The 22845-nt window shown below is 43.0% G+C and overlaps 1 protein-coding gene across 4 annotated transcripts; it reads right to left on the bottom strand.

The window, feature by feature from the left end:
• Nucleotides 1-3137: 3137 nt before the first annotated feature.
• LOC117430637 (sialate:O-sulfotransferase 1-like) lies at nt 3138-20947 on the bottom strand. 4 transcript variants are annotated; one of them, XM_034050909.3, is made up of 10 exons: nt 20683-20926; nt 19081-19147; nt 12308-13034; nt 11908-12022; nt 9868-10052; nt 7668-7789; nt 5026-5230; nt 4680-4844; nt 4262-4462; nt 3138-3848 (listed from the first exon to the last, which is right to left on the bottom strand). In XM_034050909.3, the coding sequence occupies exons 3-10, from the start codon at nt 12735-12737 to the stop codon at nt 3496-3498; spliced, it is 1776 nt and encodes a 591-aa protein (XP_033906800.3). In that variant the 5' UTR covers nt 12738-13034; nt 19081-19147; nt 20683-20926; the 3' UTR covers nt 3138-3495. The 4 variants fall into 4 exon arrangements, with proteins under 4 accessions (XP_033906800.3, XP_033906801.3, XP_033906798.3 ...); XM_034050910.3 differs by having other exon boundaries at nt 20799-20926; XM_034050907.3 differs by lacking the exon at nt 19081-19147 and having other exon boundaries at nt 20799-20947.
• Between the last annotated feature and the right edge of the window lie 1898 nt (nt 20948-22845).

Raw genomic sequence — 22845 nt, 5'->3', positions numbered from 1 at the left:
TCCCCTTGAAACCAGACAATCATTGAACGTGTTGGTTGATCTGAATATTGCAAATCAAGCCCGTGTTGACAGACGATCTAGAACATTAAAAGGGACAGTTCATACAATCGACGGTTGCAGATCTGCATTTTTTTCTTTGCCTGTTTACAGTATCTTAGATCAGCACCAGGTTTACTGTTTCTAGGAAAACAATCTCTAAATGTTGAATGTGAAAGGTGTTCTTTCAAATTGAGAAATGACCGCTGGAGGTACGCAGCTGAGCTGTAAGGTATGCCATCTTGTAACTGTGATAGATTTTTCTATTTCCTATCTGCTGCCACTGTTTATCCCCACACTGTGAGACTGCGTTATAGCTGCTAATGCAATACAAAGAACAGCGTTACAAAGCAGTATCCAGGGCTCTCAGCATCTTTTACCTAGTGTCTAAAAGAAGAAAAGCCATTTCTTCAATCCCCTGAATCTTTTCACTGCCGGACCACTATAAACACACAACAGCAGGGCAGGCTAAATCCTCTGCTCACTGATAGCGGTGCTGCGGGACATCAGGAGAGAGCCCCACTGATCTCACGCACACCCCTACCTCCTGCAAATGTATGTCCCGATCACCGCTCGCATCCAGTTCAAGACTCTTGTACTAGCCTACAGATGCCTTGACCAGACTGCACCCAGCTACCTCCAGACCCTCATCTCTCCCTACACCCCCACTCGACCTCTCCGCTCCGCCTCCACTAGAAGACTGGCTCTACCTCCGCTACGCTCCCCTACCTCCAGAGCCTGCTCCTTCTCCACCCTTGCTCCGCAGTGGTGGAATGACCTTCCTACAGATGTCAGGACTGCCCAGTCCCTGACCACATTCCGGCACCTCCTTAAGACTCATCTCTTCAAACAGCACCTGTAGAACTCCTCTGTTTGTATCCTGGGACACTATCACCCTTCATTTAAATGTGCTTTATTTTGCTCTTATCTGCCCCCTATCTTACTGCATTTAATCCTGTACTTCAGAATACTGCAATCTGCCAAGTGTTTAACCTGTAGTATTTTGTATTTAATCATATCCTGATGTAACTATCACTATTAGCTGCTGTATTATTGAATTGTGGTTTGTCACACTTGAACAAAAGTTATTGTATTTCTTGCTCTTATTGTATTGCTTGTATTGAAACACTTGAAATGTATTTGCTTACGATTGTAAGTCGCCCTGGATAAGGGCATCTGCTAAGAAATAAATAATAATAATAATAATAATAATAACAAGAGAAATCGTTTTGAAGGTGGCTGCGGAGATCTGCAGGATCGCTTAGCTATCAGAGTACCATTGGAGAACATTTTTCACGTTAATGTGAAATCAAACGACACAGCTGCAGTTCTGGAAAGGCACCTCTAAATGTAACGTGTGTCATAGGCCTACTATGCAAGGCCACTTTTTTTTTTGCCTATCCTTCCTCCTATGCAACTTCACTAATGATGTGTAACAGGTATTTAAAAATGACAGACAGGCAGGCAGACAGATGAAAAGATAACTCCTGACGCAGCAACCCTGGTGGAGTAGCAGCATTTTCAGAGCTGTAGTTTTATAGTTTAGCAGCTCTGGTCACCCTGTGCCCTCATCTAGTTCGGCTCATCAGTCTTGTTGGATCCGAATGACACTCTGTGCTGCACAGTTAACAAGAACATCTCTGGAAAGTTTCTCAAGCCTTATTTATACTGCAATATTAGAAAGAAATAAAGCCCCCTTGCTGTAAATGGCAATGGTAGTGGAGCCAGTAATACTTTCCATCATTATTTCCAACAAGCTGAATGTAAACTCTGCTACAGGACCTACCACCCCAGCAGTAATACAGCACACAGCAGGTTTCCTGAACAAGCAGCGAGAACACAGGGAATCTACGTGCAGCTCATACAGATTGGAATGCTTTTACCCAAAGGTGCTGTAGACACAAGAGCAATCTGCAACATGTCTGGCTAATGAAATCTGACAACCTGCTAAATTAATCTGTCTGCTGCCTAGAAACAGCGAAAGCAGGTTGATTGCCTCTGGTACCCCAAACTAAAACATTAAATACAATTACAATGTATATTTAGGCACAGTTTAAAAAGAGAGAAATAGCTTACTGTACACTTACTGTTTTACTCCACCATGCCGATTTGCACAGCAGTGAAATTACAGAGGAGGCAAGAACAAGCTTGGGGAGGCTTAACCCTTACATCTACATCCCAAATGGTTTCTTACACACCAAAACCACATTAGAAGCCTGTGGAACTTCAGAAGCATTTATAAAAGCAGATCATTCCGAATCTCAAGTACTGCTGATTTTGCTGAGTATCAATTCCTAAATCACCCCTACACTCACTTTGCATCACAACCCCTGACACTCTTCAAACCCAGATGGGTGTGAATAGCATCTTTACTGTAAAGCGTCTCCAATGAGGAGCACTGAGCGGAGGGGTTTGTGATAATTATAGTTTGTGGTTTCTGTGCTTTTGCCGCAGCGGGTATCTCCTGTGCTAAGCAGTGTTGTCTCCCGTAGTTTATTCCATGGGAGATCATTTGAGCTGTGCACATTCCAAGCAGTCTTCGTTTCTAGCTCTCTGCTGAGTGCTGCTGCTGCTGTTTCATGGATTCAAATGAAAGCCTCTTTAACTCAACGCACACCCTGTTCCCTTTAGGAAGCCAGGCAGGCAGTTGCTTTTCTTTTCTGAAGGAGCCGCAGGTGTTAAAGTTACTCGGATGCTCTACGGTTTCCTGTATTGCATTATTGACATGCGCCCTCTCAGCTCACATAGTAGCTATCTTCATCTGTACCTTTGCCAATGATTTGTGATAGCCTTGCTGTGTTTCCTTCCGTTAGGAGCTATCTGTCACTGTACGACACACTGGTTCCTATTGAAGTCACTATAAATACCACGTACTGTCATCACTCTGTGCAAAACATAGTGTTTGGAAATGAAACGCAGGGGGTCAGAGGTTAAGGGGTTAATGGTAGGCATTAAACCATAGAGTATATTCCCATCCTTTACACCCCCCCACGCCCCCACCCCCCCACCCCTTTTTTCACCCGGTAACTGAAAATGAAAACCTCAGGTATACACATCAAATAAATACATTTAAAAAAAAAAAAATACAGGGATCGAGTCTGTGAACTTATATAAATCTTTATAAATCTCTTCTACACAGCCTGAAACATCACACAAACGTCCCATTCTAAAAGGGAAGATACAGTTTTGGCACCCCATAAGCAGCAAAGAACCCCAACCTGCCATACAGCTGACATCTTTATCTTCTTGACTAACTGTGTGTGTCATCTCTAGAAGGTGCGACCCTCCTGTTTCAACTCAAAGCCACCCCTCATCACTCAGCGACTCTGGGTGCGACCTCCCTTCCTCTTGGAGACAAGGTCCCTGGGGTATTCAGTAGGTTGTTAGTAGCGTGGTCAGTGCTGTAGATGGCGCCCTTGCGGGTTTCTGTTTTCAAACCGAGGCTCAGTTTATCTGTCATCATCTAGGCACGTACTCCCCTGGCAAGCCGGTGAAGTTGCTGTTTCTCAGAGCATCGTCCACGGTCTTTATGTACCCATCGATCAGCGATTTCATCTCTGCGGTGAACGGGTCGAAGTCCCTCAGCTTGGCTCCGGTACGCTTGAAGTTTCCGTCCTGGTTGCTCTCCACGCAGAGCAGGTGCTCGTCCGACGCAGTGACGTTCAGAAAGTCCACGATGCCCCGGAGCTGTGGGAACAGCTCCCTCTTCAGCTCCTCGTAGTGGATCACCAGGAGACGCCTCCCGAATTTCATCCAGTCCAGGACATGGGAGGCCCACCAGGAGGCGTAGCTGCTGACGAAATCCGGCCACTCTGAGCGTGAGTGTGTGAGGAAGGGAGGGGGGAGAGAAATTAAAATTGTGTTTGGACAAATCTAGTAACATGCAATTTAGAAGGTTTATTTAAGAATTTAAACAGATATTTACTAGTTGTGTAACACTAACAGATTGATTTTACTGCATATCATATAGGGTCTGTCTGCCCCCTAGTTTGTAAATAATTTAAATCTGTACCCGTTTTGTCGAATGATAATATACAGGTTGCATTGAATTACTGTACAAAGAAATATATGGTATCTAGGGGTTCTTAAAAGCAAATCTGGAGTACAGTGCTTGTACACTTATTTATTGACGTCACAATTGTGCACGGGCGGATCTGCAAGTATTGGTACAATCTATGTAATATTGAAGTGTATTCGCTAGGTTGGTGGTTAAGGGGTGCCGTACCTTTGCTCTTCCAGTGCTGCTCGGAGGCGTACCCCAGGTGCCCGGCGCACTTGCGGTTGAACTCCGCCATGAGCGAGTTGTAGGGGTTCCTGATCAACAGGATGGCCGAGTCGTACATCTCGATCTCTCTCTTCCCACTCTCGTGGGTCTTCACGCAGATGGTTCTCCCGCTCTTCCAGTAATCCTTCTCACCCTTAAAACCTTACAGCACAAAAAAAACACACACACAGGGCGATTTAAGCAAGGGCGCTATGCAAAACAGGAAACACGCAGTATTCCGAGCGGCATTTTCTGATATGAGATCATAAGGATTGCTCATCTGAGCTGTGCGATTTTTGCAAACCCGAGTGCAAGAAACGGAATGGCGACAAATCGGCAAACGTGTTAAAAAAAAAATCAAAGAAGGCTTGGTTATTACCTTTGTTGTAGAGAGTGCCGTCAAAGTAGTAGCTGCCAGTGTAGTATCCTGTGGCTAGCTCTATGAGGTGCCTGACCCAGGTGTTCCCAGCGCCAGGAAAGCTGGAGAGAGCAACCAGCGTCTGGGATTTCTCCGGTAGAAACGTCCTCTCCGTGCATCTTGTGTCTGGGAAAAAAATGATCCCATTTACATATTAAATGAAATACCATTCGGGAATGTGCTTAAATATGTTCTACTTCCCTTTGCATTTTGGCTGTACTATTTAACACAACTTACTTAAAATTAGACACGATTTTTGATACAGACACTCATTTGTCTACCCTTCGTCTTCCAACACTCGGCTCACCTTTGACCGGAGTCTGGTACACCATGACATAATCCTCATCTCCGGGGAGGCGTGTGGTGACATCACTGGTGACATCGCTGGTGACATCACTGGTGTTGGCCGTTCCGCCACAGTGCTGCTCGTCGGCCTTCTCATGAAGAGTGAAGTGGGTCGAGGTGTAACCGCAGTAACACCCGGGTCTCCCGAGGACAGCTAGAGGCAACTCCTGTCAGTGTAACACATAACACAGCACCGGTTACATTTACAAAAGTACCTCCCACACCGTGGCTCCAAATCGTTTCTAAGATATAGCCAGAGCTCAGGAACAGCATGTCAGCGTGTAACAGGTAAGACTCAGACAAGAGCGTGAATCCTCTGTAATATGCCTAATTAAGCTCAGATGTGAACCAATTAAGATGAAACAGATTACACGGTTGCTATGGGAGTCTCATCTATTAGATCAAGATTTATATCTTTTGTACAACTTTAATTGAATGTTTTTTTGAGTTAAATAAACACCCAGATTATGCAACAGTAAAAGCTTAACAATTAAATACGATGTTTTTATGCGACCCATTTAAATGAACATGATTTATAACTAGGACAGTTTTAACAGCAGTACTTGTTTTTTCAATGCAGCGTAAGTGTTTAGAAAAATGTGATTTGATCTGAAGAGCACATGCCAGCACCCCATTGTGTAATGGCTCTTCAATTTCAAAACTTCCAGATGCATTAGCAAAATTAAAATCTAACTCGGCTGGAATGCAGAATGCAAAAAAGAAAATAAAGGTACAACCGTAAGAAGTGCCCTAAACCGTTTCTAAATCTGTGAGGGATTTCTCATAGAGAATGAACCCCACCCCTTCCAGAAGACAACTCAAACTGGACCCTGAGTGCTTCAGGCTTCCCATGCACAATACACGGAGGCACTAAAACTGGACAGAGGGATTTTCTATCGATTTTACTCACCTGTTTAGTCTCGCAGCCTGTCAGCTATTACCAGCTGTTGGGATTGCACTGGGACTGTAATGCAGGATAATACAGATCCTGATTTTAACAACACCCTCTTTTGAAAGGTATATCTGATCGAAATATCCCAGTCCTTTTAACTATTAAAAGAAAGGGAACTTGTGTGCGAGAGCCTTGTTAGGGTGTTTTTATTTGATCAGATTTATGTTTTTATTATTCCTGGACAGGAGTGCTATCGCTTGATGAATGGCGGTCACCCTTCACACTCAATCAAGCGTCACATTGGGGTCAATACTGGGATGAGCAAAAGCTTTTAAAAATGAAACGGAGGTCCTAGATCCGCAGCTCCTTGCTGAGCGACAATGGGGTGCTCTGCACAGCTTGGCTTATACTCTTTAATGTTCCACATGGCTGTCTGTGTTTAAAACCCTCAAGGGGTCTAAGGTGTTGATTTATTCCAGATTCAGGTACTGGATTTGCACATTAGTCCTATCTTCTCAGCCTAAATAACAATACAGCCATGCATGATTTCTGCTATTTGTTTTTACCAGAATTCTTCCAGATGAATATTTAAAAGTGTGCATTTGCTGTAAACTCATTATTTCTATATAAAAGGACATGTTGCTTTAGGCTGTCAATACATCACAGACGCCCTGGCCATTAAGTTTATGGATTTAAAGCCAACAGCTAAACTGTGTTGATTTATTAGGACTCTTCAATAGGAGCCTCCAGGGGCTTGTGCCACCTCCAGAGGGCTCCACCAGTTAATAGAAATAATATTGAACATGCTGTAGGGAGACATGTTGGTCACACTTTAGGAACTGCCCTTTACCAAGTATTAAGACATCATTAATAGACAGTGATTTGTTACTGCTTAGCTGCCATGAATGGTTGTTTATACACACACACACACACACACACACACACACACCTCCACAATTATGTGGTGTTTTCAGGACCACGTTTCTCCACCCAACACTTACTGTGGCCTCTACAGAAACCGTGAAACAGATGAATGACCCCTCCCACATAAGAGAACTGGAGATTCGAATTCCCGCACGATGACATGGAAAAACGGGATGCTCTGTACACTGGACTTTCAGCAGTGTTTCAAATTTTGTTCAAAATGTTTTATTTTTAACTTTTTAGAACTAAGCAATGCTAATAAAGGCAAGAATAATGAAGCAGATTCCTATTCGGAAAATAAGACTTCAAAGCCTTCTTGCTATGCTTCAGTAAAGCTCATCTCTCCATTCCTTAAGTAAAGAGTTTCTGACTTCTTTAAACGCGAACCCTTAGTTATCCGCTGCATTCTGCGCTCCATAGTTTTTTGTTTGCCGAGCCTGTCTTTAACAAGAAGATACATCTGTTTACAGCTTGTGCACGGAGCATGGGAAGTTACTTATAGAAGGAGTAATGATTAGTTTACCTATGGACAACGTTGAAAACGACTGATTGCAATACCCAATGATGCTTGTAATACCCGCACATCACAACACAGTACAAAACAGTCAAACTGCTTCCAAAATTAAACCCTCATCTGAATTGTCTTGACTGGCCATTACTGAGCAGCCTGCTTTCAAAGGAAAATAATCAATGATAATCTTCTTGCAAAGTTCCATCTCAGAGCAATGCTCGCTGAAGCCGTATAAACACTAGTAATCTAAAACCCGCGTCTGAAAACGAACGCTCACCTTATCATTGCAGAGGTCAATGCAGGACTCCCAGGTTAAATTCAGCTGAATGGCGCGGACGGGGAAAGCAGCTGTTGAATTCTTAGGCCTTCTGAAACACCCCTGGTAATGAACATTCCTGTCTGAAACAAGAGGAGAGCTAATCATGCACTGTGCTTAATCCCACGCTTTGATAAAGAGGAGAAGCAACCTGGTCTCCATTATGTATCACACACACACGCACCCACCACTGCATACAGTGAAGCATTTCCAATTTTTCTTTTCAGCGTTTAGTTTTCATTCTCTGCTACAAGGACAAATGTTACTATTGATTCAGCTTTAGTTACTTTAGATAGCAAAGCCATTGAGTTGGTTGACAACTATAAGTATCTCGGTATTTGGCTGGATAGTAATCTTGATTTCAAAGCCCATATTGACTATCTTGCAAAAAAGAAATTGAAATTCATGACAGGTTTTCTGTATAGACTCAAATCTTGTTTTTCTGTAATTACAAAAAACAAGGCTAATTGCTTGTATTTCTACCACAAATTGATTATGGGGACACAGTCTATAGGTTTGCATCACCCTTAACATTAAGCAAATTGGATCCCATATATCATGCAGCCTTGAGATTTATTACGAATTCAAGTTACAGCACTCATCATTGTGTGTTATATGGTTTGGTTGGCTGGACCTCTTTGGCATTGTGAAGGTTGAAGCACTGGTATATTTTTTTATGCAAGGCTATTCTAGCTAAGCTACCTCCATATATAAATTAATACTTTACAGTCGCTGGTAGTAACTACAGTCTTAGATTGCAGTCATTTTTGTATTTTACGGTTCCTAAAGTGTGTACTGAGGTTGCTAAAAGATCATTTGCTTATTCGGCTGCATGGTCTTGGAATGAATTACAGACTAAACTTAAGTTGCAGTCCCAAACAATTCAGGAGTAAGCTGCATGTTTATCTAATTGAGAGTTGTGATTGTTTTAAGTATCTGATCACACCCGTCACTAATTGATTGTCACTAACGGATTGTTTATTGTATTGAGTATGACTTGTCTGTGTTTTAAAAGTATTTTATTTTTTCTATTTGTATGTTTGTATTGTAATATGTTTTTTATTGTATTGCTGTTACCTTTCTTGGCTCGGTCTCACTTGAAAAAGAGGTTTTAATCTCAATGGGATTTCCTAGTAAAATAAAGGTTTAATAGTAATAATCCTGAAATTAAAGTTTCTAAACCTGTTTTTAAGAAATGCAATATCGTAATCGGCTGGGGTTAGGAAGGCAGTCTGTAACGCCTCAAAGACAAAACATGAAACGTTGTTTACAAAACATGAAACACTGTTTAAAACCACTGCACAACCTGAAGCCATCACACTGTGCAGTTCAGCGCTAGCATCAGCAATCAGTGCATGACCTGGAAGCCTTACGATAAAACAGATCTTAGGAATATGCAATTACATGCTATTAAACCCACTGTGGGCCACTGAATAAGTCATCCTGAGACAGCGTATTGTGCTTGCTGCTGGAAGGGTACCTAACAGTTTGAATTGCATTAGATTTATTGTATATAGTTTGTTTACAGCACTGCTTTTTCCATTGAGCGGAAGAAGGGCTTGTAGTCAGAAACGTCCTGATATAATAGATTTCTTTTCGCAATTATTCACATTTTTGTGTACCTACATTACCTTTCTTTTAGATTTTGCACAGCAGTTTTTTGAAATTATATATATAATTTAGTTTTTGCTCAAAAGAGCCAACATCCCAACGTTTCGGTATGTTTATGATATTTTTGTCAAGGGAGATGTTTGAAAACAAACAGTGGAGGAACTTCTAGGCTTGTGATTCACTTATTTCTATTTAAATCTAGGAATGTGTTTGCGATGCCATTTACGACAGTTAATGGTGCAACGATCTGCTGTTCCTTTCTATTGAAACCTTCAGGCATGATGGTGTGGCGTCTATCCATTTACTGTCCTTTACTCTCCTGGATTGCACGGTTTCATTTCTTCATTAAAGTGCAATGCAGTTTGGCACAATGGATACATATCTTAATAAGATTACTCGTTAGTAGGAAGAGAAGCAATAATAGATGGTATTAATAACTTCTGCAAATCGGAATTAATCGGAACAAATTGTCATATGCCAGGGCGACATTATTCCTGAAATGCCGCGTGATTGGAGGCCCGTGCGGGTTTGCTGGGAGTATTTGACGTACATGTCTTGGTTCCGGGATGCAGGTCTTCCACCTTGAACACAGACAGCCTCCCGACCCCCCCACACACCGAGCCCTTCTCTCCCTTGCAGTCCAGGTTGCAATCCTCTTCTCTGGTCTTCGGCGCAGCAATCCGGTTACCACAGTAGCATTCTGCACCGTACTCCAGCCCGGCAAAGAGGTACCCACTGCAGCAACAGCAGCACACACAAGAGAGGAGACATCTTTACAGAACATCCATGCATGTTTCAAAAACAAATACACAAATCATTTCGGTTTAATTCATTGTTTTAGTATTGTTGTTACAAATCTGAATCTGATCATATATTGCTATTTGTATTTAATTACCTTTTTTATGAACTATTAGCAATCCGTTGCTTTAGAAATATTTTCTTCTGAAGGACAGTTGCATTCTTTATTGTAAAAGCCATTCCTTGCTTAGCTCCAAGTTTTCACTGTGCTTCTTACATTACCCTCTGTATAGATATCTAATCACAGATGCAGTTTTACAGATATAGGCAGATATCATATTTTGCAATTTAAATGCTTTCACCGCGGTCACGGTTTGCACTGGCTGATATCAATATGGTTATTCAAACACTCCCCAGATCCCTGCCGAGAGACCACTTCAGGTAGTTAGGTAGCAGTTGAAGCATGCTGCAAATTGTGTGCTCAGCATCTCTAAGGTTTTCTACCCAGTAAACAGACACAGGGAAGGCTGCTTGTGAAAATAAGAGACCCGATTAGCTGCACCGAGCTCGGACAGCCTAATACAGTCAAGGGGCAATCCTGTACATTAAAATGACTTAACTGAACCAATTTCAATCAGTTCAGGAGGGGGAAGGAAATAAGACTCCCACTGCATAGCAGTTTGATCCATTCCTGGTTTTACTATGATTTTAACTATAAGACACACCTGTGCTAGTTACTTACACACTGGGGCTAATCAAGCTGCTAGTAAAACCTGGGACGGATGAAACTGCTCTGCAGTAGGAGTCGTATTTCCATCCCTGCGTTGTTTATGTAAGGATACCTCTAAAACCTACAGGGCGTGATGCTGGGTAGCACAGGGCTGTGCACTGATCGCTGATAAAGCCTCACCGTGCTTTCAGTACAGGATTCTGCACTGATAAAGCCCCGCTGTGCCGGGTGGTATGGGACTCTGCATTGATCACACATGAAGCCTCCCTGTGCTGCTGATTTATTGCTAAGGGGCGCACAGCTCCTGGTGCCTGGATCAATGGCCACCCAGGGAGGGCAGAGAGCTGGTTATCACTCGATCCTGGTACAGTAACATCTCCATTAAAGCCTCTGTTCAAACAGCCTATCTGAACGGCTATGTTCAGCTTCTCGGTCTCCCCAGTCTGGTTACCACAGGACCCCCTGTTCAATACCTCACACACACATCGAAGACTAGGATGCATTTAAATGAACCCCGCTACCTCGTGCTCTGCATGAGGCACATTCCCATTCCAGTTAGTATTTCCTAACCCCTATGCACCTTTGCAAATTGACTTTCGATTCCAGCTCAGTCCCAAAAAGTTCAACCTGTTAGTTGCTGTGGCAACCTTTCCCTGGGTTTCTCCTCATTAATCTTTTATATTAATTGCAATCGGCAGATAGCAAGCACAGAGTAAGAGCTTTAAAGAGAGCTCTCCCATACCATAGTAAATGGAAGAGAGAGGGAGAGACAGCAATTATCTACTCTCCTGCTGCTAACAATTTACATACTTAATACTGAAGTGGGACAGGAAAAACATTCACTGTAGAGCAAGCCAATACCACCGCTCGCATGCATCCCACATGCAATTAAACACAGGGTTTTACTGACTCGATTCGAATTTGCCTTTTGAAATCCTCAAAGCAGTTACAGCGTTCACACAGCAGGTGGCACTGTTTGTTGGGGCAAGTTTCAGCCATTGTAGCGTTCAGATTTACCTTCCAGATATTATCAAGCAATCCTTCTTAGAAAACTCGTTTGCAAGATGACCACTGATTTATCTCATCAAAAGACTGAAAACTGCCGTGAACAAAACACTTTACCTTTCTGAACAGGTGTCCTGGCACAGCGAGCTCGTCATTTTTCGGAAATCGTAAAACACAGTTCCTTTCAAAGCTCTTTCCTTGGAGTCATCTAGGAAGCACCCGATGTAAGTGCCTTAAAAACGTCGAGAGAGGAAAAGGATTGTTACAAAGTGGCACGGAATTCAAACTTTTACAAAGGGATCAGACACAGGAAAAGTATAAGAACTCTGGGCTTATCAGGACATTCCAGAACCTCAGAACCTGTTCTAGAAGACCCATGTAATTCTGCACAGGATTGGACCAACCCTAAACAGAACCAGATCAAAGGCCGAACAGTTCATGAAAATTCGAACAGTCTGTAAAACAGGAAGACATGCTTTTAATATCAATGTTAAACGTCGTTGTTTGTTTGTTTTACCTTTGTGCTTCACTTTCCTCTTCACCACCTTGCGTTCCACTCGTGGTTCTTGATCTGTCATGAGACTATGAAACCATCGTCGTCTCAACTGTCTGATTTCCAAGTTGCGGGACGTCAGCCAGCGTGGTCCGTTCCTCCTGCCCAGAACCTCCCCGTTCAGCGGACCGTCCAGCCTGCTCACGAGGGCCTGGGAATCCAGCTTGTTACCACTGACCACCATGCCGCTGTCCAGCACGGCTCCTTTGGTCAGCGTACCGAGAGACGGCACTGGCAGGAAGCTACTGGTCCCTCGGGATCCTGCCTGGAGGGCGAACCCTGACCTCTGCAGCAGCACGACACTCCCAGCCATGAGGTACGCCGCAGCCAGGAAGAGAAACACAAACTGAGTCCGTCGAAGAAACCTCTGGAGTCTGTAGAAAAGCTTGGCCATGCCCTTCCCTTCGGTCTGCCTCCCTCTTTGAAGAACGGTTCTCTTCTACAGCGGCATCCCCACACTGCTCTCTCCCGCCACCCAAGCGCGCATTCCCTTTTTCCAGCCCCCAGTAAAAGGTTATGTTCCCCTCATCTCTTCAGAATCCACCAGTGAAGGACAAAGCAAGCAGAATTGAGAACCTTTTAATACTCAGCTAGACGGGAGAGTCAAATTGTTTTCAGAGAGGGGTGAAAGCACCGCGATCCATGATTAAAGCTCTCCAGCACAAGCTGCCATGCAGGAGGTCACGTCAACCTGGAATACAGACACACAGAGTTACATTCACTTTATTAAAGCACACGCTTTCATCCACATTTTGAAAAGAACTTTGAAGCTGCAAGTGTAAAAAGTTGTCAGGATGTTAACAATGAATAGAAAAATGACAGGTACGTTATTTAAACAGTTGTAGCAACACGTGGGGACGTGGAACCCCGCTACTTCCTCTTTAAAATCCCTCAGATCTAACAGAGACACATGTATCTGGCCTTCAGTCTACCTTCTCATGAGGTCTATCAAATCCCCTTGATGGAATTATGTCATATTGGTCTGTAACACCCTCCCCTGCCCTCAATACATATATAAACAATTATCCCTATGAAATACAGCTATTAACATTTTAAAGTTAAAATGGAACTCATAAAAGGGAAAAAGGAAGCAGTGTGGTTTAACATAAATAAATCAAACAGAAGCACGTTGTGAAGGAGGTTTGCGAGAGCTCTGGGGGCACGCATCTTAATCGCAGTAAGAGATTTGTCCACCTGACTGCCTCTGGGTGAGTGTGCCGGTCTGCACGGCTCTGTAATGAGTGCCAGTGTGAAAGCACACAGTGTTCTTGCTTAAAGAAAACCACTTGGGTGCTTTCTTGTCTGTTGGGCTCAAGCTCAGCCCTCGCTGAGCAGCAGTACCCATCTCACAAACATCAAAACAGAGGCCAAGGGCAGGGAAATGGAGCTGCTGCCTCACCCCTTTAATTGGACGGACTCTCCAGGAGGGAGCCCGGGGGCGTTTGCATGGCTGCTGTTTAAGTATGGAAGTATCTTTGCATGGTCATTTTCCAGTTTTGCCCCGCTTTCCCCATGTTTATACTATGCATTTACTATGAGTTACCATATTTAATATGCATTACCATACCCCTCTGGGCTTTACAAAACGCTGAGCTTTGCTTTACCACTGTGTTTTATTACACTTTGCTATGCTTACACTAGGGTAGGACCTGAGGTAAAGACAGACCCCTGCACAGCGCCATAACCTCAAAATGTGAGCTCAATTGAGACGCAGCAGCATCCCTTGTGGCGTGAATAAAAGTGAAACTTGGGCCCCAGTCGCTGCAAGGGGAATTAAAAACCCAGCTAGAACATTCATTTTTATAATGCTGCCACAGCTCCTCCAATTAAAATGCTACTTTTCGTCTCATTAAACCCTTGCGTTTTTGCCAAGGGTGCCTGGTTTGCGATCGAGAAAGCGTTCAAGCGTCTCCTCTTTAAAACAAAATGTACGCCGTTTGATCAACATCTCTCTGCTTATTTAGCACTCAGTAATGCAACTTGGCAGCATGGGTTCGATTGCCTGTTTATTGAAAATAAACAACTTGCAAAGTGGTACACCGCATGAGGCATGCAAACAGCCCTCGTTATCACCTGCCTGCCGATTACTAAGAGCAAACACGCCTGCGTTCCGAGTATCCGAGCGCAGGTCTGTGGTAGAGATAGGCTTCAGACAGCCGTTTGTTTTAAAATGCAGCCCTCCAGGGATAAGGCTGTGCTTCTTATCTTGTTCTTGCTTGAGATCGCAGTGGTTTAGAATCAAAACTAGATGCACAGAGCATAACAAGCTACTTGTGTCCAAAAAAACAAGAGAAAAATCTAAATCGGGAAAACAGATGCATAAAAATGACTCAACTACAACTAATAGGAACTGACTAATTCAGTTTTAATTACTGTGATTGTTCTTATCCTTCTGATTACGTTAAACTTCAGGGTCTATTTGATCACCCTGTAACCTGCCATGATAAGCCACAGCAAAAAAAGCAAAGTCAAGATATTTTTAAAGGGAATGGAACCCCTTTTGTTCCGGGTAATCCAGAGATAAATTCAAGTAATCCAGGACGATTCCCCCAGTGCTGCAGAATGCTGTAAGTAAGAGCAGTGTATAGGTTGATCAAGTCAGCCTCTTAAACGAACCCCTTATTCAAATCCACCAGCTGGCTGGCATTGTGCCGGTTATTGAGGCAATGTGGCGTGCAAGTTAAGCAAGCCTTGCCTTGTATCAGCCCGAACGCTGCAAAGGGAGAAAAACAGAATTACAGCGAGAGGCCCGTTTTGATTTCTTTCCAAATGGTCTTCGTCGATAATAAAATTCATAAAGGCACCCTGGGAGGACTCTTCTGCAGCTCTTTAAATCTCTACCTTGTGCACCGAACACAGTTAGCAATAAATGAATGAAAGAGCAAAGTCGTTTCTGTGAGAGGTAATGAGAGAACGTGCGGACTGTATTGGGGTCTGTTTGTTGTGGGGAGGCATAAAGGGTGATTTAAAATGCCTTATTAAAAACCCATCGTCTCTGGATAGGGTATTACTTGCTGTCGCTCTCATGTCACAGCCATTCCTTTATGTTCAGTAAGTGAACACACATATTGCTTATGCACACACTGTCTTAAACTTGAGCCTTTGCAGGGTCACCAGGACATGTGCATATGAAGGCTTCAGAAATTCCAGGTTCATCAAATCAGTTCCCTGCCGCAGTTTAAATCCTGTCCAGACTTACCTGTTTAAGCTGGCTCTCTAATGCAGATGCCCTGATTGCTGTGCGCTCCCTCAGTTCATGCAAACTAAATGTTGATCTTCTGTGCTTTACACACAGTATTGATTTCTCTTCCTGCGGTGCTTGTATAAATGTCCAGACTTCACAAAGTGCATCCAGGATTGTGGAGAGGTGATGCTGTACAAGCGCATGCTATTAGCATTTATCATTAGAGAATTGCAGTTGCATGTGATGCATACACACGACTGACTTCACAGACCACATTAGCATTAATCTCAATGTTACATTAAGATGGGTACTAACAGGTTGGCTTGATATCTTGGCATCACAACAGCACTTACTCAGGTCACTATAGTTGTGGCGTCCATGGCTGGTTCGGGAGAGGACAAAAACGGTCTGGTCACAAGGGGTGAGAGAACGGCTGGATCACGACAGCTGTGCTGGATCTGTTTCGGTGCCGTAACGGCAAACTCCCACCCAATTACAAAGCCAAATGACTGCCTGCTTTATGCAGAGGGGGTTGCGTTCTGTTTGGCATGCAAGCCATCTAACACACATTCGAGCCACAGGCAAAGAGAAGGAATCCACAGATCCCTTCGGGCGAACGCGACTGAACAAAAACCAATCCCAAGAACGTTTCATTTTATATGTCATTTAAATGCTCACCAGGAAAGCTAATTGAGATCAGGTTATCTATTTTAAAGAGGTGAACAAGGAAGAGGTCTAACAAATGCATTTTTTTTTTTAATCCGGTGATATGATTTCTTAATAAAAAACGTATTACTGTTTTAGCACCAGTGGTCGTATTTATACTAGATTCATTACAGAAACTGCACCTTGCTCAGACCTGCTCAGATATTGCTGATGTCTGCGTTAAACATGCCAAATATCTAGAGTTCTGAAACGGGTTTAAGTGACGATTAAGTATATATACAGTATATCATGGGATAATAAACAGAACAATGTAAAGATTATTATGCAAATGCATGTAAAGGGCTTCTGCTGTACTGTATGTCACTCAATGCAGTCGTTTTACTGTCCGTGCTCAGCAGTCACGATATATAGAGATTTACAGTATTCCAAATGCATTGCCAGCTCTGCAGTGCTTTCAGTATGGACACTTTGCCAAGTTTTAAAAGAAAATGCTTATAGTTTGCATGCCATCTATACATGACCTGTGGAAACGTCTCGAAGCTACTAAGAGAAATGGGAGCACTTAGTCATTTCTTAAAAGCGGAGAAGGAAAAATACAGCAAATGATGCATTGCAGTTTTGTTAGGAAATGGACTGTCTTTTGTTATTTATACTTTGGGTTGCTTTCGGCACATTTACCTTCTCAGATTTATGGCGGGGCTATAAACAAGCCTCCAGAACTAAAAACGGCTCGATAACTGCCTGCTGAACTACCACACATGCCGGCCCCTGGACACTATTTTACTGAGCACTAAAATAAAAAGGTGCAGGAGCAGCAGCTAGGCTTGGGAAGTGTGCATGTGTGCAATTTATTTCAGATCTCATCTGTGCATTGCTTTCCCTTGTGCGATATCTGTTGGGTGCAGCCATTGATACATTCTGTTATGCAAGATAACGAACGTAATGCCGCGGGATACATTTGAAGCAGTGTTTGTTCAATGTGTATGTATTTAATGTTCACTTTCATTGGTAAAGGAGAGCAGACCACCCGAGATCCAATCCAAACACACTGCCTAGCACAACAGGCAAACAGTGACCGCTTAGCTTTTAACAATCTGTGAGCTTCGAGTGGCCTTTAGCAGCGCCTGGATTCATGGTAACGCTCGGTTTGCGACTGCAGCACTCAGCAGACCCTGTTGCTATCCCACATCCATCTCAAAACATTGGGAGGTATGTCAGTGAACAATAACCCTGCAGCTTTGTGGTTAGCCTGAAAACTCCCAGGGGAAACTCGGCCCCCGCTATCCAGACAGGAGACAAAAGGTGGCGTGAGTGATGCTCCAATCCCATTCCCCTGCTTCTGTAGATCTAGAGGCCCAACAAAGCATGCCAAGAGCTCACAATGCAAGCACCACGAGACGAGAGCAAATGAATCCAGAAACATACAGCAACTTGAATAGCCCTGAGCGCTCGCAAACAAAAAGGACCGCTTTCTCTTCACTCGGCAGGGTTTGTCTGACAGAACAGAATTGAAACTTTATGGGTGTAGTCCTACTCTCTTAATAGAGTTATAAAATTCTAATGCTAATACAGTACTATTAGCATTAGAAATATCACAGCCCCCCCTCCCATCTTTGTATTCTTTGGCGTTACATTGTTGCAAAACTGCAATTTGTTTTTGATTTTTTTTTTTTAATATGATTAAATTAACTTCTGCTTCCTGGTACCTAATCAGTTAAGCTGCTATCAGACCATGTGACCTACAGCAGAGGAAGTGAGTATGACTAGTGGAGCCTCAATGCCCATAGATCTGCCTTTGTATCTGCAAAGCTTTATTTCCCCTACTGCGTGTACAGCAGTAAAGTCAAGGCACGCAGCATTGCATTCAAGGGTTATGTGATGATCCATTTAATATCTGTGGCGGTGGGTGACTAATGGAACTGGAGTTTCTAAAACATATCCGCTAGCCAGAGCTGAATAGTAGGTACAGTCCAGGGTTGATAACATAGTCTAGTTATGGATTTGAAAAGGCATTGTTAGCGCTGTATCGTTCAACATGGGGACAGTGACTTCCGAGCTCATTAACACAGGTTCTGAATGACAGGGATGAGTCGTCTGCTTTGACAAAGCGACTCGGGTTCGGGTAACACAGGTAACACAGCAATAACAGAAAAGCCAGAGTTATGTTTTTACGCTCTTCCTGCAGTGACTTAGAGGACAGATCTCAAACCCCAGTGCACTAGAGCGGCCACTTTGAAAAGAGCTTTGAAACGGACTTTAAAGTTGTAAAAAGCTGTCAGGATGTTAAGAATGAAAAGACGTTATTTAAACAGTGGTAGCAGCGCGTGGGGACAGGGAACGCTAGATTTTTCGGAACCCCCTACTCACTTTTTAAGAGCGTCACCACACCGGTATATTGAAGCACCTGCATTCACCACACAACCTTTGCACTAGCCAGGGCTCAAACATTTAAACATACCTGATCTTTAATAGTATTATTACTGCTGTTATTATTATTTATGCCTTTCTCTCTGACAGTAATTTCACTTTCCGGACCTGTGATGAAACCTGTTCGCCTTTGGCTGCAATTCAGTTTGAGCTGGACAGCTGGAGCTCACCTGGCTACTGTACAGGACGCACTCCGCATGCCTGTTACAGCTTTTACCTTTACTTTACAACTCTGAGTGTTAATGGCAGGCTTTCTCAGCCAAGATGAAGCTTCACTGTCTAGTATCTCATCTGCAACTTGGACAAAACTATGCTGCAAGAGTTTTAACTGGGACTAAGAGACGAGGTCATATCACTCCTGTGCTGGCATCCCTACACTGGCTTCCTGTCCGATTTTAGGATAGATCTGAAGGTGTTGTTATTAACCGGTAAGGCTCTAAATGGCCTTGCTCCACCTTACCTTAAAGATCTTTAAACACCATACGTCCCCGATGGGTCACTCCGATCTGAGGATGCCAGGTTACTTTCTATACCCAGTATTCAGAGAAAAAAAAACGAGATTATTCAGCTATGTTACACAGAAATTATGGAATGACCTGCCCAGTGCTGTAAGAGACACATTTTTATAGTCTGTCGTATCTACTTATCTAAAATTATATTCTCAAGTCTCTATATGGCATATTTGACTATTTTTACTATTTAGCATTATTTTGCCGTGTTATTTATTTTTGTTATTACTTTATTTATTTATTGTATTTTTTTTTTTTGGACCTCGATAAGGCGCTGTACAAAAATAAAGATTGATGGATTGATTTTTTTTTATTTTTTTTTCAATTCTAGCCCACGTTCGTAAGTACATTCTCTTGTAGCTCATGGGGAGCTCTCTCTGTGTGAAAGGGGCTTTGTTACTGTCTGAACTCATTCAATTGCTAATTTGCACACGGACTGCGAAACCCCTTGTTCCATAAACTGATTACTTTAAAACATTAGCATTTTAATTGTTTATCACACACACACTAAATGGAGTTCAACAAGTTATACTGTGTGTGTGTGTATGTATATATATATATATATATATATATATATATATATATATATCATGCTATCTTAAATCATTGCAACAGCAGCAGCCATGTATTATTGCTGTAGTACACTGCCAGCTTGAAGGGTACTTTTACATAAACCGTTCGAATTTCTAGTAAGTTTCATAACCGGTCCATACAAAGTCCTGCAGTGTGCATCCGACCCCGTGACCATAAAGCCTCTTTACAGAGATATTCACTTGTATTTCAAAGAATTAGAACAGCTTGTTTGTGCTGTCTGCATTTGCAGATTATTCCGTGTATCTATCGCTGACTCGGACACACCGCACTGAAGCAACCAGTCCGTGTGCAACTCCAATATCTGATTTAAAGAATCATAAACGAGGGAATCATTCACATCAAACTACAAAATACGGATGTGCAATGATTCTGATCGACAGTAACGGCAGTAATGAATAGTTAATTGTATCAGCGTGCCTCGTAGCGCTGGTGCTTTCGAGTTTGTAATGTGGGTGTTAGTTTAATTATTAGACAGCAATACATACACATGCATGCACTGCACAGATACATGCATACAGAACAGACGTCATCGACATTCGATGCAACATGTCCTCGAGACACACTTTAAAAGAAGAGTCCTAAATAAAAAAAAAATTAAAAAGCCAGTAGATGAATCAGCAAGGTCATAAACTTGCTTGAAAACTGGAGACATACTTACAGTACCGTCTTCCCTTGCTTTGATTACATGCAGATTCTGAAGCAGCATTTCTGTTAAAACACCCACACCCATTCAGCCCCGCGGGCAAGCAGTATTCATAAACAGCCGTGAACGACTTTTCACGATGTAAGGCTTAGAAATAAACCTTCTTTTCATCAGCATGTACATGTGTGCATGCAATCGACTGCCATGCTATGTGATTGTGCATGCTTCTCTTGCATAGGGAAGAGATAGATGCGCAAGAGGGACCGTGCGCTGTCTTCAAACTTCCTTCGTTCAGATATAAACCAGAGGAGCTTACCAAAACTGCAGAAGCAACGCGATTCGAAGCTACTTTATCTGTAGTACGGTAGTGGAAGGTTACCAAGTTCCAGACAGTATTCCAGCATGATCGTCGCAGCCTGTTTCGGGTTTTACCTTGTGCGCTAATCCTGTTACCTTGCACCCACACTGCCTCGGTCCTAAATCCTCATTCAGCTCAGCACACTGCCGCCGCTCTCCTTTAAACTCCACGCTTCCTCTGCGGTACCAACAGCACTAACCTAACTGTTTATATGAGTACCCCACCAAGCGCGCCGATTTGCACATGCGCAGTGCACAGCGGAGAGAGGAGAGCGAGAGAGAGAGAACGAGAGAACAGAGCGTTCCGTGTCGAGCAGACCCCGGGGTCCTCAAAACACTGCCGTATAAACTACTTTGGCACACCTGCGGTGGCATATGGTAAGCGCATTCATGCATAACCTGGAGTGATATGCACTGGCACACACTCTTGGGGGAGACCGATAGGAAGTCGTTGTATATTGCATATGACTGGAGTCCTAAGTGCACCCCAATAAAAACGAGGGACACATGACCACGAGCGAGAGAAGCTGAATGTGCACGCCACGGCATTACAGATGTCGGATTTAGAATGATTTAATACCGCTAGAGATAATTCCAGTTATCGTTGTACAGTACTGACCCGGCTGCCTTTTATTCATTACCCAACACTGACGACATTAATAATTAGAGAAAGCCAGACACCAGCTGGACAAAGATCACACAGTGATTCATACCGCTAATGAAAAGACAACATGCCACAGTCTTCCAGAGCTCTAACTGCGGGCGTCAGCATCCTCTGAGCACTCCTTCCAGTACACTCTGGAAAGAACACCCCCCTCCCCAGCTCTCCCATCACACTGATGAAGCATTGCTTACACCAGTGAAATATTCAATACCGTCATTTTGTGTCCATTTGCATCCTCTTTCGGACATGCCTTTTGTCTTCGTAGGCTAAAAAAAAAGCGGTTTTCTGTGCCCAGCTGTAATTTAACAGGCAGCTTTCTAAAGCCCTTTGGTGTGTCTGCACTGTTGCCCCATTTCTTTAATGTCGTGCAAACTGGGTGTGAAATCAATCCTTGAAAATAAACCTTGTCACTAGCACACTTTAACAATTTCAACCCTGATTAAGATTTGACACCAGCACTGGAGTTTATAACGGTAGTTAATTACTTGTATTCTCGTAGTAGCATGTGTTATTAAAAATAAAATAGACCAAAGCTAGACACGTGGTGCTATAATGACACGCTCTTGTGGTTTGTTGTATCCCCCGAACCCCTTGATGGAATTACACACTATACCGTTGGCCGTGCATTGTTGTTGCTGGGATCTTCCTATGGATAATATTAACCTTTTCACCTGGGCTTTTATCATGCTTTTAGTCACTTCTTTTTTTCCACTCTTTTCAGCATTAATTGACAATGCCCTTCAACTGGCCTTGATCGGACCAGCAACAGTTCTGTGAATCTATAGAGCTTTGTTTCAAGTGGCAATGATTCAGACCTGTTGCTATGGCTGGGGGGAAAAAAAACAGAACAAGACTGAGCAAGGCTCAATCAACGTCAGGTCTTTGTATCTGCAAACTGATTGGTGCTGTAATGCTGTGGCACAGGGGGAAACAGCTGCATGTAAATACACAGTTGTGATTTCTCCTCTCTCTTGGCAGTGACAGGCACTCGCTTGCGGGCTGCTTGGTCTGAGCAGCCAGCTTTTCCTGCATCTTTCAAATCATGGATTGTGTTGCATTGTTTTTCTGGTCATTTTCTAAATGTGTCAACGTTATTCAGTTCTATGGAATCATGCACACATTCCTTTAGAGTTCTATAGAATCATGCGCACATTCCTTTAGAGTTCTATAAATCATGTGCACATTCCTTTAGAGGTCTATAGAATCATGTGCACATTCCTTTAGAGGTCTATAGAATCATGCGCACATTCCTTTAGAGTTCTATAGAATCATGTGCACATTCCTTTAGAGGTCTATAGTATCATGTGCACATTCCTTTAGAGTTCTGTAGACTCATGCGCACATTCCTTTAGAGTTCTATAGAATCATGTGCACATTCCTTTAGAGTGCTATAGAATCATGTTCACATTCCTTTAGAGGTCTATAGAATCATGTTCACATTCCTTTAGAGTTCTGTAG

Source organism: Acipenser ruthenus, chromosome 26 (assembly GCF_902713425.1).
Source record: "Acipenser ruthenus chromosome 26, fAciRut3.2 maternal haplotype, whole genome shotgun sequence".
NCBI lineage: Eukaryota > Metazoa > Chordata > Actinopteri > Acipenseriformes > Acipenseridae > Acipenser > Acipenser ruthenus.
This window is presented reverse-complemented; position numbering and strand designations above follow the sequence as displayed.